The sequence below is a fragment of the Azolla caroliniana genome, unplaced genomic scaffold (assembly GCF_043228905.1).
Source record: "Azolla caroliniana isolate FFs.n. ecotype wild unplaced genomic scaffold, voAzoCaro1.0.p SCAF_387, whole genome shotgun sequence".
Classification (NCBI taxonomy): domain Eukaryota; kingdom Viridiplantae; phylum Streptophyta; class Polypodiopsida; order Salviniales; family Salviniaceae; genus Azolla; species Azolla caroliniana.
Window position 1 is genome coordinate 1 of NW_028230822.1, and position 17,885 is coordinate 17,885.

General features: G+C 37.3%; 3 protein-coding genes across 4 annotated transcripts; 1 reads left to right on the top strand and 2 right to left on the bottom strand.

Moving 5' to 3' along the window:
- The first annotated feature begins 6 nt into the window (after positions 1-6).
- LOC147848338 (alkaline/neutral invertase E, chloroplastic-like) lies at positions 7-6,912 on the top strand. The gene is made up of 6 exons (XM_087338470.1): positions 7-141; positions 3,572-3,737; positions 3,855-4,066; positions 4,160-4,653; positions 5,927-5,975; positions 6,376-6,912. The coding sequence occupies exons 2-6, from the start codon at positions 3,617-3,619 to the stop codon at positions 6,697-6,699; spliced, it is 1,200 nt and encodes a 399-aa protein (XP_087194596.1). The 5' UTR covers positions 7-141; positions 3,572-3,616; the 3' UTR covers positions 6,700-6,912.
- Positions 6,913-8,241: 1,329 nt separating this feature from the next.
- LOC147848339 (pentatricopeptide repeat-containing protein At1g18485-like) lies at positions 8,242-10,764 on the bottom strand. The gene has a single exon (XM_087338471.1). It carries the CDS (start codon positions 10,762-10,764, stop codon positions 8,242-8,244), a length of 2,523 nt encoding a protein of 840 aa, XP_087194597.1.
- Positions 10,765-12,392: 1,628 nt separating this feature from the next.
- On the bottom strand, positions 12,393-15,789 carry LOC147848340 (uncharacterized). Of its 2 annotated transcripts, XR_015532000.1 has the most exons (5): positions 14,572-15,789; positions 14,064-14,260; positions 13,829-13,970; positions 13,299-13,737; positions 12,393-12,782 (listed from the first exon to the last, which is right to left on the bottom strand). XR_015532000.1 is itself a non-coding variant. In XM_087338472.1 (4 exons), exons 1-4 carry the CDS (start codon positions 15,703-15,705, stop codon positions 13,525-13,527), a joined length of 1,686 nt encoding a protein of 561 aa, XP_087194598.1. In that variant the 5' UTR covers positions 15,706-15,789; the 3' UTR covers positions 13,254-13,524. The 2 variants fall into 2 exon arrangements, 1 of the variants encoding a protein (XP_087194598.1); XM_087338472.1 differs by lacking the exon at positions 12,393-12,782 and having other exon boundaries at positions 13,254-13,737.
- Positions 15,790-17,885: the final 2,096 nt, after the last annotated feature.

Genomic DNA, 17,885 nt, shown 5'->3' on the forward strand with positions numbered 1-17,885 from the left:
GCCAATGATCCTTCGGATCACTCTCCCCTAAATTATGATCAGGTGTTTATTCGTGATTTCATACCTTCAGCTATTGCATTCTTGCTGAAAGGTGAATTTGAAATTGTCAGACACTTCATCCTCTATACACTTCAGCTCCAGGTTTGTGTTCTCACTTCAAGTTTTGCTGATTGTTTGCATAACATGCATACACTAGTGTTATGCTGTGCATGAATGCTATGTGTAAAATATAAAGAAAGGAATTCATTAACATCCACCAGAACCGATAAAGCTATACCTAAACCCTAGTTCCAAAAGTGTTAATTATTATGCTAAAAGATTATTTGGATGTAGAGAAAGTGAGTGAGTGTGAGAGACAAAGAGTTTCCAAGAGACCTTTGGTATGGATAACCCCTTAACGACCTCGATCTATGCTTAAATAGACAATAGTATGTATCACACTCTTATGTTCTCATAAGCTAGAAATATTATGCATTCAGGAGTTCTAGTAAATAATTCACCTATAACCCCTCAAAACTCAGGAGTGGTCTCAACAATATTGATAAAATATAAGAAAAAGCTAGCATATTTCAATTTGATAAAATATAAAAAGTGAGTGAGTGTGTGTGTGAGAGAGAGTTTCCAAGATGCCTTTGGTATGGAGAACCCCTTAACGACCTCGATCCATGCTTAAATAGACAATAGTATGCATCACACTCTTATGTTCTCATAAGCTAGAGATATCATGTATTCAGGAGTTCTATTAAATAATTCACCTATAACCCCTCAAAACTCAAGAGTGGTCTAAACAATATTGATATATTATAAGAAAAAGCTAGCATATTTCAATTTGATACACTCCCATGATCTTATGCACTGTATTGACAGACCTTACATTAAGCATCTTGCTGACGTATTAAAGGATCTGTAGATTGTATATGCATTGGGCAAGCAAGCAACAGGGAGTTATACCCGTGTCTTAGAGCACGATGCTGTTTCCTGAAGCAGCCCACGCCCCACAAACTATCTGCAGATTGATAGAGATTCCGTGTTCAGTCTCTGATAGGAGGGAAGATTCACCCTCCCAGTCAGGTTGTCCCCTTGTGAGAGGTTTTTGCATATCGCAGTTTGGAATTTATTGAAGGCCTGTGGCCTAGCTTAGCCTTTATTCTGTAGTGAGGGCGTTCATGCATCGAGCAGTATTACTGTTCCCTGTGTTTCCACAGGGCACAGCCTTTTTATCTGCCCTTCCAATGCCACTGCCCACCTCTAGTGAGGTCAAACTTGATGAAAGCAACTGCAAACATGACGACAACTGAAATAGAATATTTTGTAATAATGGAAATACTGTGTTATGTGTACCTGTAAGAATCAGACCAAACTAGTTCCCGAATCCACCTGTCATCGCCAGTGTAACTAGAAGGGATGTTGTTAAAGTTGTGTAGGAGATTATGAACACATATAGGGTTAATAATTTCTACCTAGATATGCTGATTCCATAGAGATAGTACTAAGAGGTGTGTGCCCATTACTCCTGCTGTGAAAAGTAACACCAAAGATTGGGTGTAGGGTACATAGATTGTGTTAGCTCATAGAAAATAGCCATCTTTACACCAACCGTTTGTACATGAAAGAGTCTTGGCTACTATAATCAATGCAAAGGAGATGAATCCTATTGCATATACAGTCAGATTGAAGAAATCCTAAAATCCAATAATCAGTTCCAAAACTAAAAAGTCTTCTAGATCTTTCAGGACTTCTGTGTGTTGAGCACTTGATAATCTGAGTATATTGAATCATTAACTTAGAACCAATCTATGATCACAATATACAATGAGCAATCAGGTCTATTTACAGTTAGCCTTTCTGATGACTCATGGATTAACTAATGTCAAAACTCAAGAGAAGTCCCAACAATGTGATAATCTGTGCATATCTAGTCATCTAGTCATTAGATTAGAGCCAATTTATGATCACAATATACCTGAGGAATGAGGTCCATTTACAGTTGCGCCCTCTGATGACTCCAAGCTCCAAACTGATATATGCGATGACGTGATGGTTTCCTGTGGGTGATCTGGAAAATCATAGCACTCCTGTTTACATGGAGTCATAAGTAGAGTGATTGCAGCTACTATAGAAAATAATACTCTAGTATAAATTGAAATCTTTGATTACCACTCAGGTGATTGAAATTGATCTGCACTGCCTATTTAAGGCTTCTCTATATCAAGTGGCATGTATATTCTATGTTCTTTGCGGTCCCATAGCCATATTGTCTATTCAGAATAGTAGGCAGAGGGATTGCAGCCATCACCAAAATGGATACCCTTACACACATTGAAATGACTGTTCATTACTTGGCTGCTTGAATATGTTCTGAGCTGCATATGTCATACTTCTCTGTCTTAAGTTCAAAATGGTGGAGCATGTATATTCCACATTTTCTATGGATTTTTGTCCATAACTGACTATTTCTATTAATACCTGGCAGGAAAATACATGGATTTGATAAATAGCATACCTCTATGTAGTACTTTGCTGTTTTCCACCTATATATTCAAACTTTTCTATGAAGTGATCACAAGAGAGGCTATCAATGGTAAAATACCAAAACAGTCATGAAAAATTATGGGAAACATTGTCTAGCTTTGGAAACTAGTCATATATAATGGCTTATCAAAATAGGCAAGAAACACTTACGGAAACCTCCATTCCCTCATATCCATTCATGATCCCTAAATCCCTTTATTGATTAACCAACTGGAGATTTTAATATGCACAATGTTCGCGAAGTGAACTATCTTTGTTATTGATTGGATTTCCAATGCTTGCTAAACAATAAATGAGATTCAGTTGTATCATCCCTAGTCAACCCAAAATTTGATTTTTAATGGCAGTAGAAGATATCTTAACGTTTTTTTTTCTTTATCCAAAATCACTCAGACAAGAAGGATGTGGTTTTGATGAAAACCAATTTTTGGAACACAACTCAAATAAGAATAGGGTAAGTAGTTCCCTATAATGGCTTTATCCTAAATAATTACCTCTAAGAGAGAATAGGCTTCTAGTTAAGGGCACTGGCATCCCTTTGTCTGTCCAGTAGCTTGAAGAATGGCGAGAAGGTACTCTTTAATCAATGATGAAATTGCCATTTCCGTCTCTGTATTCTTAATATACCCCGCTTGCTTGCACAACCATCTACCATTTATATATTTTCCTATGACACTTTTTTGAATATAGATATTCTCTTTGTCATTTTAACCGCTACCTCTGCTCCCTTTTTAAAAGCAGTTAATAACTACATAAACATATGTAGAGAATAATGAAGATGGTGACTTGCTGTTGGAGTGTCTACTGGTTTAATTCATTATCCAAATACAATACTGTGTTTATAAAGTTTCAAAAATTTCCTATGAACTTCATGGTTGGATTTAACTTATGCTAGAGAATCTCTGAATGCTAATAAATAGATTTCATTCATATTATTTGTAGAAATTTATTCAAATTGAATTTTAAATATTAGTGGTTAATTCCAATGCACCACTGAAAGCTTTCAATGAATAAAGTAATGTCTGCTTTAACATTGTAGAGCTGGGAAAAGACCGTTGATTGCTACAGTCCTGGACAAGGTCTTATGCCTGCGAGCTTCAAAGTAGGACTTATTCCTCGTGATGGTGATGAAAATGTTATGGAGGAGACTTTGGATCCTGATTTTGGTGAAGCAGCAATAGGACGAGTTGCACCAGTTGATTCAGGTCCTCTTTTGTACTCCCAATTTTAGTGACCAGGGGCAGCTGCATCTTATTAAATTCGTTAGGTGGACATCTTAATGTATCTGTATACACATTACTGAATTGTTTCATCTGCTTTAGGTCTCTGGTGGATTATTCTTTTAAGAGCATACGGGAAGTGCACGGGGGATCTGTCTTTGCAAGAGAGAGTTGATGTTCAGACAGGCATTAAGATGATCTTGAAACTATGCCTAGCAGATGGTTTCGATATGTTTCCTACTCTGCTGGTTACTGATGGCTCTTGTATGATTGATCGTAGGATGGGCATCCATGGACATCCACTGGAGATTCAAGTATGAATATCTGCTTCCTCGACAATGTTTACATAGCTCATAAATATTGATCTATTTTATCATGTTTGATTGGTTATTCTCTGGAATGGTTAGGCTTTATTTTACTCAGCTCTACGCTGTGCACGAGAGATGCTTACACCTGAAGATGGATCCCTGGATCTCATCAGGGCCATGATAAATAGACTGATTGCACTCTCCTTCCATATACGAGAATACTACTGGGTAGATACAAAGAAACTAAATGAAATATACAGGTACAAGACAGAAGAGTATTCTTACGATGCTGTCAATAAATTCAATATTTATCCAGATCAAATACCTCCGTGGTTGGTAGAGTGGATGCCTGATCGTGGCGGTTACCTTATAGGCAATCTACAACCTGCACATATGGACTTTCGATTCTTTTCTCTAGGCAACTTATGGTCAATAGTTGGATCTCTTTCCACTCCAGAACAGTCAAATGCCATTTTGGATCTAATTGAGGCGAAATGGACAGATCTAATAGCAAATATGCCTCTCAAGATATGCTATCCTGCTCTAGAAGGTGAAGAATGGAGAATAATTACCGGAAGCGACCCCAAGAACACGTAATCTCTATTCTCTTTTCTATGCATTTCATTTGAGTGAAAAAAGGTGTAAAAAACAGATAGCTAGGATTCCCACAGCAGAAACAACAATATATAAATATAATTTGTGCCAAACAGAATATACATCAGATGATTGGTAAGAGTACACTAAGTACTTTTGTGTTTCCTGTTGCCCCTTTATGCTGAATAAAAAATAGGTTTTGACTGCAATTAGTAGTCACAAAGTATTTCAGTTTTACTGGAAGGGCACGCAATAATGGCTTCATGGGGTCAATATTACTCTAAGGAGGAGGCTAATGCAAATGTCGTAGATTACATTCCATTTGCTATGCTTGCTGGAAACTGTCATCTCGGCCAAGTAAAAAAGACTTTGCCATGCAGATTTAAGTAATAAATACAAGCCAAATTCAGGAGAAAGCAATCAACAGGTCCCTCTCTTCAATGTATAGACAGAATTTTATCCTCATCACTAGGAGCCAAAAACAATGGTTTACTTCAGATTTTTCAACAGAAGCAGTATAACTATCTGTGTTAGAAGCACATTTATTACATCCACATCAAGAAATTTAGTTATGATTCACATAGATGATAGAAATCATCCAGTCAACCATAAGAAAGAATATATAATGAGATGAAGCAAAGTGGATCAATACAGGCCTATAATACTAAGCATTTGGATTGTGAAGAGTGATGAAACTTTTGGAACTCAATGATTCTTCATACCTAAAGACCAATATATGCGAATAAATATACAGGTTTCCAATATAGAATTTAACTGATTATAAATGATTTACATGGTGGTTGTATGTCCTATTCTGAGTAAATATGGAACAATTAAAGATGAAAACTAGATCTATAAACATGTTAAGCTCATTTGTCTTGTGGATCAACAATAATGAATCAAAGCAGGTTGACAGTCTATGGTCCATCTGTTGTTTGGGAAAAACTTTTTATCCAGTGCCATTTTCATGCTTGAAATAACAAGACTCTAGGAAAATATGCTCTAGAGTTTTTTAGGATATTCATGTGCATATAGATCGCCATTTGCATATCAGAAATTTCAATATCATTGTTGTGTGTTTTTACCTAACATAACTTCACCATATGACTCTTGGAACTGGGAATGGTTTGGCATCCATTTTCTTAAGATGTTGATGTGTGACTTCAACGCTTACACACTTTTTTCATATATTTTTTTATCTTATCATGGTGTCAATCACAATGGGGAGAATTTTCAATTGATATGCTCACGTCTCTTGCATCTTTTAATCAGAGCATGGTCTTACCACAATGGAGGTTCATGGCCGACTCTTCTATGGCAGGTCTGTTTTTTTGGTATATGTACCAAAGCATGATGATCATCTATATAAATGTAATCGAAATCATCATTCTCATCGTCATCTGTGTATGTAATTTAACATTGTCATTATTATAATTCATCTTGTCTATGTATGTAATCCGACATCATCATTCATATTCATCATCTCTCCAATATAACTATTATCATCATGCTCCCGGTCATCATCATATGCAATCTAACATCACTGTGGTCATGCTCATCATTGTCATCATCTCTCTATACATCAGCAACATCACCATTAGTATCTCTCTATACATGTAATCTGGCTCAGCATCTTTATTATGCTCATCAATGATGAACAACTCTCTCTATATGCATGCAATCTGAAGACAAAAACCCTACACGTAATGTTGATATTGCAGCTAACAACTGCATGCATAAAAATGAAGAGGCCAGAGATCGCACGGAGGGCGATTGAAGTGGCAGAGAAGAGGATATCTAAAGACAGATGGCCAGAGTATTATGATCTTAAGACAGGAAAATTCATAGGCAAACAAGCTAGATTATATCAAACATGGTCAATAGCTGGGTACCTTACGGCGAAATTGCTTCTTCGTAAACCTGAGTTTGCAAATATCTTAACATGTGATGAAGATTTCAGCCTCTTGGAAGCACGTTCTCAACTGGAGGCCTCGCCAAAGAGAAAGAGAAGCCTTAAAGGTGTTCCCAAACCCTTCCTTGTGTAAAAGTGCTAAGTCAGATTAAAAGAAGATCAACAAATACAACAAACACAACACAACACAACAATAATTGTTTGTGAAAAACAGAAGTAATAATAAAAACGCAAGGCCGATCTGACATGATCTTACATATAAAATTTTATTTAAACAATTATAAGGACAGTTGGTTTCCAGCTAGGAGAGAAAGCTATCAATTTCTAATCCAAGTTTCGTCATATATATGATTGATAAAATATGTACTCTTTCCGTTTTTTTTGGCTTTATTTTTGTTTTGAAGAGGCCTGCCTGGTGGTAAAAGATTTACCTAAATGCCCCTTGTGAATAAAAGGGTTGTGGGCAAATAGCATGTATGATTGAGAAACAAGAGGATGAATTGACCATACAATTGCTCGAATGGTACATATGATGATGGTATACCAACATCCACAGATTGAACCTATGACATTTGGCTCATAAGAGTCACATTAGACCAATTGACTATACATATAATTGCTTGGGAGGGGGTTGCCAAGGGCATTTCTGAAAATAACATAACATAGGGTATTTGGGATAATCTTAAGTTTCGATCATGTAAAGTTTGCGTACGCGTGTGCGCACTTACACACATTGAAGCTGGTTCTTTGCAGCTTAACAATGATACTCATAATATGTAGTTAAAATATACCAACCTTACCACAAACTCTTCCGTTAATATGTACACATTAGTCGTGTATATTTGAAGCTATTTTGATATTCTAAGACTTGTAATCTTTAGAAGATATACACCTTTTTACTTGACAAAATTCCAAGCTTTTGGGAAAAAGAAGTTATATATAATTTGGGAATGATGTGAACGATGTAAAAGTTGGACTTACTAAGATATAAATGCTGGAACGATGTAAAAATTTGAGCTATTAGCTATAAAGGAAATGCTGAATGGCCACGAATCTGGTGATTCACATCTACATGGTTAAGGAAGATAAAATATGCTAGGGTATTTTTGCAAAACTTTTAAGATCAATTAGGCTCAGTATGTTATGCACATCAATCTTTATTTTAATCATCAAGGGATTTGATCATTCCAACAACATGAATGCTTGTGGCATGCATTGCTTTGTATTTACAGTATAACATACCCGAATTTTATGTTAATGGCAAGCATAATATACATGACATAATGTAAGTTGCACACAATGAGGATTTGTTGAAAGTCAAATGTACATCTCAATTCTCCATTTGAGATTGATAGATGTTGAGGAGCCGCTAGCTGTAAAGGTTTTCCTTATTAGTATCAGTATTCAAATCTCAAAATTTATCTACATTATATCTAGGGATGAAACCAAACCAAAATTTATCTACATTATATCTAGGGATGAAACCAAACCAAAATTTATCTACATGTTGATGGAGCATACCATGTATCTTAATCATATCTTCTTGAGGTTAATTAACAATACTCACCTGACTCCTGTAGTTAGTGGAAATTCCATTGCAGCTGGAGAATAGAGGAATATGTCATCCACCAAAAGTGATTTAAAATCAAGCTTGGATGAAATATTTTTCTGTTCACTACCTCCCTAGAGTAGCATATAAGTTTGATAACAGAATATATGAGGAGCCATTGCTGGGTTTTAAATTCACTGCATTCTGGAACACATGGTTTGCCAATTCTATGTTTCCATGTGTACGGCATGCACCAAGCAAGCATAACCAGAAAGACACATTAGCCTGCATAGGTATTCCCATAAAAAGAGCGTGTTCTATCTTTTTGAAGTCTCCGATACGCCCAAACAGGTCTAGTAGTGCAACATAATGCTTCAAGTCTGGGTAAAGGCTACATTGTGTAGTTATCAACTCAAAATACTTGAGACCTTCATTGACCTTACCATCATGACTACAAGCATAGAGGAGGGAAAGCATTGTGACACAATCTGCCTTTACACCTGTGAATTGCATTCTCTCAAATACTTGAAAGCATTCAAGAAAATTTCCCTCATATGCATAACCAGCTATGCACGCATTCCATGATACCAAATCTGGTTTGGACATACCAGAAAACACAGCCAATGCGTGTAGTCGGCTTGCACAACACCCATATGCATTCATTAGAGTATTTATAAGAGTAGTAGTTATATCCAACCCAGTTGAAATAATGATAAAATGAAGTTTCTTGCATATATGGAGGTTAGTTATCTGACAGCAAGCTTGCAAAACACATACCAAAGTTATTTCATCCAAACTCATGCCTTCTACTTCCATCTTGGTGTACAACTCTAAAGCTTTCCCTGCGTAGCCATGCTCTATATAAGCTGACATCATCGCATTCCACGTAACTGAATTACGTTGTATCAGTTCGCTATCGAAGACAGTCTCAGCTTCCAGAATCATTCCACATTTACCATACATGCTTACAAGAGCACTATCCATCACAACATCCGAAAGAAGACCTTTCTTCCAGATTTCTACATGGAATGCCTGTCCAATATCTAATGATGCCAACTTTGGGAATTTACCATCCTCATCATCAGCAAGAGAGCCACATGCTTGAAGACAAATCACATATGTGAGTTTATTTGGATTCTCGTCGTTTTTTCTCATTTCTCTGTATAACTGTAAACCCTTGCCTGCTTTTCCATGCTCCACATATGCTGAAAGCATGGCATTCCAAGAGACCACATCTGGCTCGTGAAGAGATTGGAAGACATGCTCAGCTCTAGAAATGTTGCCACACTTCCCATACATACTGATGAGAGTATTATTAATATAGATGTTTGAGCTGAAACAGTGTTGTTTTCGAATATGAGCATGTATCGCCTGACCAATGTCATATGCAATTGCTTTGGTTCCTTGGGCACAATTAGAGGTTATATTGTCACCATCTACTAGAGTACCACATGCTTGGAGGGTTATGACAAATGTAAGCATGTCTTGATGTATCTCTTCATTTAACATCTGCCGAAAAATATGGAAAGCATTCCCTACTTGGAAATGTTGCACATACATTGAGAGCATTGCATTCCATGTGACAACATCATGGCTAGGTAACAAGCTAAAAACATTCTCTGCACCAATGGTATTTCCACATTTTCCATACATACTAATAAGGGCATTGGCAACATAAACACTTGAAACAAGGTCCTTGCGAATTGCATCTAGATGTAATGCTTTCCCTATTTCAAGAGAGATAAAAAACTTCAGCTTAATAGCTTCTTCCCCATCTATCAAAATCATACATGCTCTAAGGGCAGAAACAAATGAATGGAAATCTGGGCTTACACCTTGTTTTTGCATTTCTCTATACACTAACAATACGTGTGCTCCTTCATCCCGACAAAGGTATGTTGTGAGTACCGAATTCCAGGAAGCAATTGAGTGCTCATGTGATGTTTCTAGCACATATATTGCTTCTCTAACACTCCCACATTTCCCATACATATTCACCATTGCGTCATTGATAAAAGCATCCAGGACCACATTTTTCTTCTGAATATGAGAATGCAATGCACGACCAATCTCGTGGAAAACTACACAATTCATTTCTCCTTCCACCACCACATTCCCATGCCCTCCAAGGGTCGCACACGCTCGTAACACGATGGTAAATGTGACAAGATCTGGGGAAAACAGCTTTTCTTCTAGAAGTTGTCGGAATCCGAGCAAAGCATTCACAGGACGATCATTTTCAAGATATGTGGAGAGCATAGCATTCCAAGAGAAAACATCACGCTTAGACAAACCCATGAATATAAATTCAGCATCTATGGGACAACCACATTTGCTATACATTCGAATGAGGTTAATACTAATGAACAGCACTGATGTTAATCCCTTCTTTTCAGCATCGGCATGGAACCTCTTCCCTTTCTCGAGATCACAAGTAGAGCCACAATCTTTGATAAGACTCGCAAAAGTGGTTAAATGGTTGTTTGGAGGTTGCATTGTATGGAGCGTCTCCTCCTTATGTTGCACACAAGAGGATGCATAGAAGGCAACCTGATACCATCTATAATCAACATAACTGGCCGGCAAGCCATGTGGCATGCTTATCAAGTACGCATTAGCTTCTTGGAGAGCTCCACATTTGGCCAACATGATGACCAAAGCCACTACAAGATCATATATAAACACAATGATGTGCTCTATGTTGCTTCCTTTACATGTAATGCCAATTGAAAAATGCTTGTGGTACACGTACGGATAATGCACAATGTGAATGCAGGCCCCATTTTAACATTAAAGTAAGAGCCCTCCATAGAGACAGATACAATCCCAGACATGTCCCTCGCAGACAAAATCGTCAAATTTGTTGTTTGTGATTTGTGAGCACCCAATCCACACTAGGGTAGAATTGAAGAAATATTGATTGTAATTTAGCAAACATGCTACTCTTGAGAGGTCTAAATGCTAAATTGATTCACAACAATACAATGGGTCCTAAGGCAGGTAGAGATGCTCCTCATCAATTTGATCCTACAACAGTGTACATTGAATATTTAGAAACTCAACGTTATGTGTTGAAATAATGGTTGGCATATTGCATATTGTATCCAATACATCCTCATGATTTAGTTTCAACTTTCAAATCATAGAAACAATCCTTTTTTTATTTTCCCCTAGAACATTCTCAATCATTGATTTTTTTAGTATTTGTTTGTAGTAATCCTTTTTAAACCTCAACAAAAGAAATGTGAAAATTGTAGGTAGGTGTTTTTAAAAAATGTCGCGATGTGAGAGTTAAAGGCTTCTTCATGCTCCCATTGAGTGGCTGAAGACGTCCTAACATAAGCATAATACAAGATAAAGTTGTTTCCAAGTGCTTACAACTATGTGGCAATACAAGGGTTACAGATCTTGGACACCCCATCACACACAATTAAGGCTAGCCTTCAAATACAGTTTTCCACATATGTAGGACATTGCAAACCATATTAAGTAATAGTTCTTGTCTCTTTCTATGCATTATCCTTCATGAATTTGTTAGGTTCCTACTCAAATTTGCTTTTTTTGTTATTTTTATGTGTTTGAACATAATCATTAAGCAATGGTTCCTTATTGTGCTTTTAATGATGATAGCTACCACCATAGATATGTGTTCCAAGTTGTAGTCTTGACTCTTTGTCAAGCAAGACGCTCAATTTTAGCCACATTCATAAAGGTTGTTCAAGAAAATTGCAAAGGCATTGAATTATATGGATAAAAAGTCTCTTAGTAGGAGGATATTTTCTAGATGACAAGCACCTCCCACCCTATCATCTAAATCATCCATATATTAGTTGTCTTTCCAATCAAAGACTTTATCTATGAAGAGGACCAAACCCCTTGATAATAGAGGTTTAAATTAAAAAACTTGGAGGTTTTTTACAATACTAGTATTTAGGCTACGACAATTCATCTTTGTCATAACTAGTAACTACTCATATATTTTATATCTTACATTATGTCAATATTCATGACTTCCTTAAGAAACTAAATATAAATCATAACTAATTTATTCCCAAATACTTAACAAATTATAACTATCATTAAGCTAAACACAGAATATATTGATATTATACATTTAAGACTAACGCAAGCATGTCTACGCATACATTTCAATGGCATGCAATTCATGAGGTGAAATGATTATTGTATGCCATGGTAATCCACCTATTCCCAACAATTTGTATTTGTAACTTCCAAGTTGATGAATTTTTATACAACTAGTGTGAGGCTTTGTACCATTGCCAAATTAAGCTTCATAGTATCCAGTCTTTTTGAATATTTGTAAATTTACATGTCTCTTAGATATACTAGGTTACAAAACTACAAGCTTAGTACCTACAACGTAGGAAACATAGTCATGATACAAAAATGTTAGTTGGATACAAAAAACTCAATCTTGTTTGGGTATTAAAGCTTCATTGGCAACAAGTTGACTGTCAAAAACTACTGCATTTGCGTCCACATGTAGCATTAGCATTTGGATTGGTGCTGCCATTGCTCTTGGTGCTGGTGCTGGCGTTGTTGGTGCTGGCATTAGCGTTGGTGTTGGTGCATTTTTATTTTATTCTCCGTTTCACCACTACTAAAACAACTTTTGATCTCAAAGAATAATTAATTATCCCTTTATCCTGGTGCAATTCACAAGAAGATTCATGAATGATAAATGAAAAAGTACCCACACAAAACTAGCTGAAAAATGGTGACAAATTACAAAGAACGAAAGAGTTATGGTCATCATTTGGCAACCCAACTTGGCATAAATCAGGTCCATGAGGCATAACTCAATCTGCTTTTCTGAAAAATTTCATTGGGCCATGCAGAACTAATCATTCATCAATAGGGGCATAGCAATCAGGAATGGGGGTGTTCAAAGCCAATTACATCAACATACCGAAATATCAACATATTTGCATGTCAAAATGCAAACTAATCCACTCAACTAAAACCTTTTCTCGACCTTTCCCATAAGAAGTTCTAATGACTTCATGTATGATGAGGTCTAATGAGATTTTCAATAAGAAATTTGCTGACCGTATCAGGCACTGAACAAGTTTGAACCTTGCCTAAACTTCATGATAAGAAACCTAATAATCATGGATAAACATTTAATGAGATGAATACTATGTTCCACACAATGCACATACAAATCCCATTGTTCAAAAACAAAAGTGCCATTAGATTTGACACTATCAAGAGTCTGTATTAGCTTCCCTCCAACTATAAGCCACTTTATAACCTCAGTGGCATGCATTGATGGATATGGACTATGTTATACGGTGTATCATTGTCCCATGGATTAGAAACATAACTTTCTTCATGATTGATGTTGTTGATTATAATAAATTCCATGTGCATAAAGAGGTTGTTGCATCATGCTTTTATCAAATGCCAAAGAGAAGCACCTTTTCGACAATTGCAGCTTTCTAGTATTTGACTTATAGCATCTAGCATTTCTTCATGCTCAATGGTCTTACTAATGCAATCTCTTTCATCTTTTGCACTTTCCACTTGCCTCCTGAGACGATTTTTTTCGTAGAATAATCCTCTGAGCTGCCCTTCCCTTTTTCTTTCATTCTCTTTCTTCTGGTATAGCATGTACTAAACCTTAGATGGCTGTTTATATTATATATACACATGAACCAGATCTACCAATGATACATCTTCACGAGTATACCTTTTGCTGCTTCTTGAAGTTCGTGCGTTTCATTTGTGACTCATACACATTACCAGAAAAGTCTTCAATTTCTTCGACTTCTGCATCATCCTCTCTTCCATGCCTTGCTTCCGATACCTGCTTTGCTAGAGCTCTACGGCCTCTGCTCATATAAGATTCCCGGTTTTGTTAATAAAAAATAATTTCTTATGTAGAGATAGCAATGAGACTTCTTCAGCTGACTTCATAGACCTACTCCTCATTTCTTATGTCTTTTTCGAGTCCCGAGAATTGCTCTCGCACTCCTGTTATATCTTTAAGCCACAACAATCTTTCCTTCTTAAGCTGATTTTCAATCTCATTAAGCTGAGTCTTGAGTTTTTCATTTCCAGAAGCACCGAGCCCCCTATACTTATTCAGGTTCTTTTGGAACCTAACCTCCATCTCCTTGAGCTGCCAGGGATGCGAAAGCAAATTAGAATTGCTCATTCATTGGCTTTGATCAATTGCCCAATTCTATATGTACAAATATAATAATAATAGTCATAATAATAGGCGACCAGTGGTAGAAGCAACGAAACATAGTAATGTGGTTCACACTAACAGAGTAGAACTTGATTGTTAACACATCATGATGTGGCCTTACCTGCACAAAAACGAAGCCAATTGTTATTATACATAAAGATACAGAAAGTCTGTGTGTCTGTGTGTTTATATGTGTGGCTTCTTGAAAAAAACAAAGCATCCAAAAAGAATATGCAAACCTTTTGTGATCTTCGGAAAGGCCATTTGTATGTAAATCCTTTGCCTGATGATGAGCCCTTTGTCCACTTTCCTATGATCGAACGCACACGTCCATTTTCTTTGATCTCTTTCAATGTTGCCCACGTTCCTAATGGATGATGGCTCTCATAATCAAAAGCTGATTGGGAGGTTTCCAGCTCATCATCATTCCGACTCCTCACATTGACAACATAATCCTCCTCATCAATTGCAAGAGAATTGTTGACACTATAAGGCTCATCTGGATTCTTAGCCTTACGGATATTCAACTTCAACGAGCCATCAGCCCCAGGGAATTTCTCAAGGACCTCTGTAAGGCTCTCGGCATTGATCAAACCGATCTCCGATGCAGGAAAAACAATGACATTTCGGTCATCTTCATCGTTTCGTTTCGTGGTCTTAAAGACAGCGAGGACTTCCTCGAGTTCCATATCTTGCATTTTGGGTATGTCCACCCCTTGGAGGCCCTTCCATCGGCGAAGGGCACCATCAAATGAATACGAGACACATCCTTTCTTGGCAATGTTATCGTTATTGTCACATTTTCTGCGATTGTTATGATTGTTGTGGTTCTGGTTATGTTGATCACTAATACAACTATTGCTACTATTTTCAACGAGAAGGATGGGCGGCCAAGCGTGGGAACCAAAGGGCGGGACACCCAATATCCTTTCAGATCGCAGGACTTCAGACAAGGCCCTACAATAACCCTTATGTTGATGTGGGAAGCACTTCCAGAAGTTCTTAGCATGGATATGGAGAGCTGACCATCCGCGGAAGAGCATCTGCTCGGGGCAAATTGCACATGCGACTTTGAAATCGCTACGTGACGCGAGGTCGGGATGTTCCCGATATATAGCCACGATCTTCTTTACAAAAGGGAGCAATGTGTTGTAAGCATTATCTTCAATCTCTTTGGGTGAGGAGTGGATGTCATCTTTGTAGAGGGATGTGAGGGCTCCTGGGGAGATGAGATCGTGGTTAGGTCGAGATTCGAACACCGATGCGATTTCTTCTCGATCCTCCTCATCCTGCTCGTCTTCCTTGTTGTGATCGTCTCGTGATGATATGTCTGTACAGTTGTTGCTTCTGTTATTCTTCTTCTTCGATGGCATGGTCTCTCTCTCTCTCTCTCTCTCTCTCTCTCTCTCTCTCTCCGACTTCCGTCTTTCCCTCTCCTCCCCTGTTCTTTTTGGTCTGACGTTGTCTCTCCGAGTCCTCCCCTGTTCTTTCTTTCTTTCTTTCTCTTCTTCGCCGTGTCTGCAGCACCAAGGACGGCTCCAAAACGTTGCAACTCTATAATTATTATCTATTTTACTCATTTATTTATTTGAATTAGTTGGAAATTGGAATCATTAGAAGCATAATTAGCACATTCAACCTTCTTAACCTCTCTCGCCCCGTACATGCGCACTCTCTCATTAGGCACGAAATTAGAGAAATTTTGAAAGCCCCTCATCATCCAAACAAGACCCCGAAATGGGAAACCCCTGTTTAGTGAGAAATTGGCCTTTGAGAATTTTGCCTCAGACTCATTTCCTAGTAATTGTAAAGTAATCTTAGTAACCTCTCACTCACGGTCCACACATTACTTGGTCAATATGATGTTCTATGGCAAAGGCAAGTGGCCTTCAAGAACCAAAGCAAGACTTCACTTATTTTCGAATACAATTTCTAGTATGAAGTGGAATTTTGTCATACCTTCTTTTATGTTGTATAGCTTATATTTATTGTTCTACTTGTTTCATGTATGACAGCATCTGCTTGATCAGATGTTTATACTACCCTTTGTATCACAATAGAAGTGAGATGAAATGTCTCCTTCTATTTTCTCCATGTACAGTTTTCAAGTAATATACTAAGGTGAATCTTTCTCAAAAGAAAAAAACTCTCGCTAAGGTATAGTTATGTGCTTCATCTTAATCTTCGTGACATAGTTAGGAACCTCAACTTTGCCATGAAGCATGCTTTCGGAATTTAGAATGCATACATGCCTTCTAACTCGTATTAATCCATTATACCCATAAATACCAAGCCTTCATGAAAGCATGCTCCCTCGATTCTCAATATTTCTTCAACCTCACCATGGACACCTTCAAAACAAGAGGTTTCACTCATTGTCAATCGATCTCACATGGCATATTTATCCTATGTTACAGTTTCTCTAGTTCTTTTTATCAAATTTGGGTATTTCCTCATGGGTAAGGCTTATATGTTTTTTGTTTTTATTTTTGAAGATTCACCTTGGTGTTAATGGAAAGATGCCCAAAAGCTACAAATAACTCATACATGAAAACACAACCATCATACCCACATCAACCAACATGTCGAATAACAAAAGCCCTCATGCAACTACCTTAGAAACTGCATTTACACATCTTGGTAGTGGAAAAAGCCACCTTGGTGGAACATATCTCCACTTTATTCTCTCCCCAAATGAGGTGAAGACCTCTTTCTTTGTCCACATTTCTCTAAAATGTTGTTGCTTACAAAACACAACATCCAACTCACCAGTTATTGCCTCATATTGACCAATTAAAGTATGCAAAACATCAACCATATCTCCTTGACTAACTCAATTGTATTCTGTTTGACTTTTCGAAATACACATTTACATCTTACCTTCCACAATACCCAAATTACGAAAGAATATATCATAGACCAAAACTTGTCCTCTACCAAACAACGGATTGTTGTAGCATAAGATACATTCAATACATACCTTCCATCACAGAGGAGATGAAAATCAATACACCCCTTTTCATAATTTTGTATTTCTTTAGCAAGCCTTCCCCATCTCACAAAACCCCACATCTACATCTGTTTTTACCGTAAACAGGATACAAATTTCTCAACACTCTTTTCAAACACTACTCTAGCAATAGGACATATCCATAAGACATGATGAATCAATTCAATGTGAAAACCACGTCTATCACATTTTAAATCATGGTGATGCCCCGCAACCATGAGTTCACAGGAATCCCATAATGTACCATCAACCATCTAAACAATACAACATGTTTAGGAATTTGCGTGGCCCACAACCATTTCCAATAAACTATGTTTTAATTAAGGCTATATTCTAATTAAGACGTGACTAATATAAGTAGGTGAGGAAATTTTTAGACTCATTTTTTGCTGTCAATACAGGATGTTGGTGGGCATCGGCAAGATGGCGAGATGGCTGGCGAGATCCAAATGTTGATGTGGACTAAATGAAGAAGATTTTAGGTTTCTCATTATGATGAGTGATGACGCGGTAGGGATTGAAGCATAGTAACATGATAAGAGG

Bases quoted from the DNA above. Each gene is read 5' to 3' on its own strand.
- LOC147848338 (XM_087338470.1), top strand. From the start codon at position 3,617: ATGCCTGCGAGCTTCAAAGTAGGACTTATTCCTCGTGATGGTGATGAA. The intron at 4,654-5,926 runs GTAATCTCTATT...TCTTTTAATCAG, and splicing joins GGAAGCGACCCCAAGAACAC to AGCATGGTCTTACCACAATG. The intron at 5,976-6,375 runs GTCTGTTTTTTT...TTGATATTGCAG, and splicing joins GGCCGACTCTTCTATGGCAG to CTAACAACTGCATGCATAAA.
- LOC147848339 (XM_087338471.1), bottom strand. From the start codon at position 10,764: ATGTTGGCCAAATGTGGAGCTCTCCAAGAAGCTAATGCGTACTTGATA.
- LOC147848340 (XM_087338472.1), bottom strand. From the start codon at position 15,705: ATGCCATCGAAGAAGAAGAATAACAGAAGCAACAACTGTACAGACATA. The intron at 14,261-14,571 runs GTTTGCATATTC...CATCCCTGGCAG, and splicing joins CTTTCCGAAGATCACAAAAG to CTCAAGGAGATGGAGGTTAG. The intron at 13,971-14,063 runs GTAGGTCTATGA...TTATATGAGCAG, and splicing joins AAAGACATAAGAAATGAGGA to AGGCCGTAGAGCTCTAGCAA.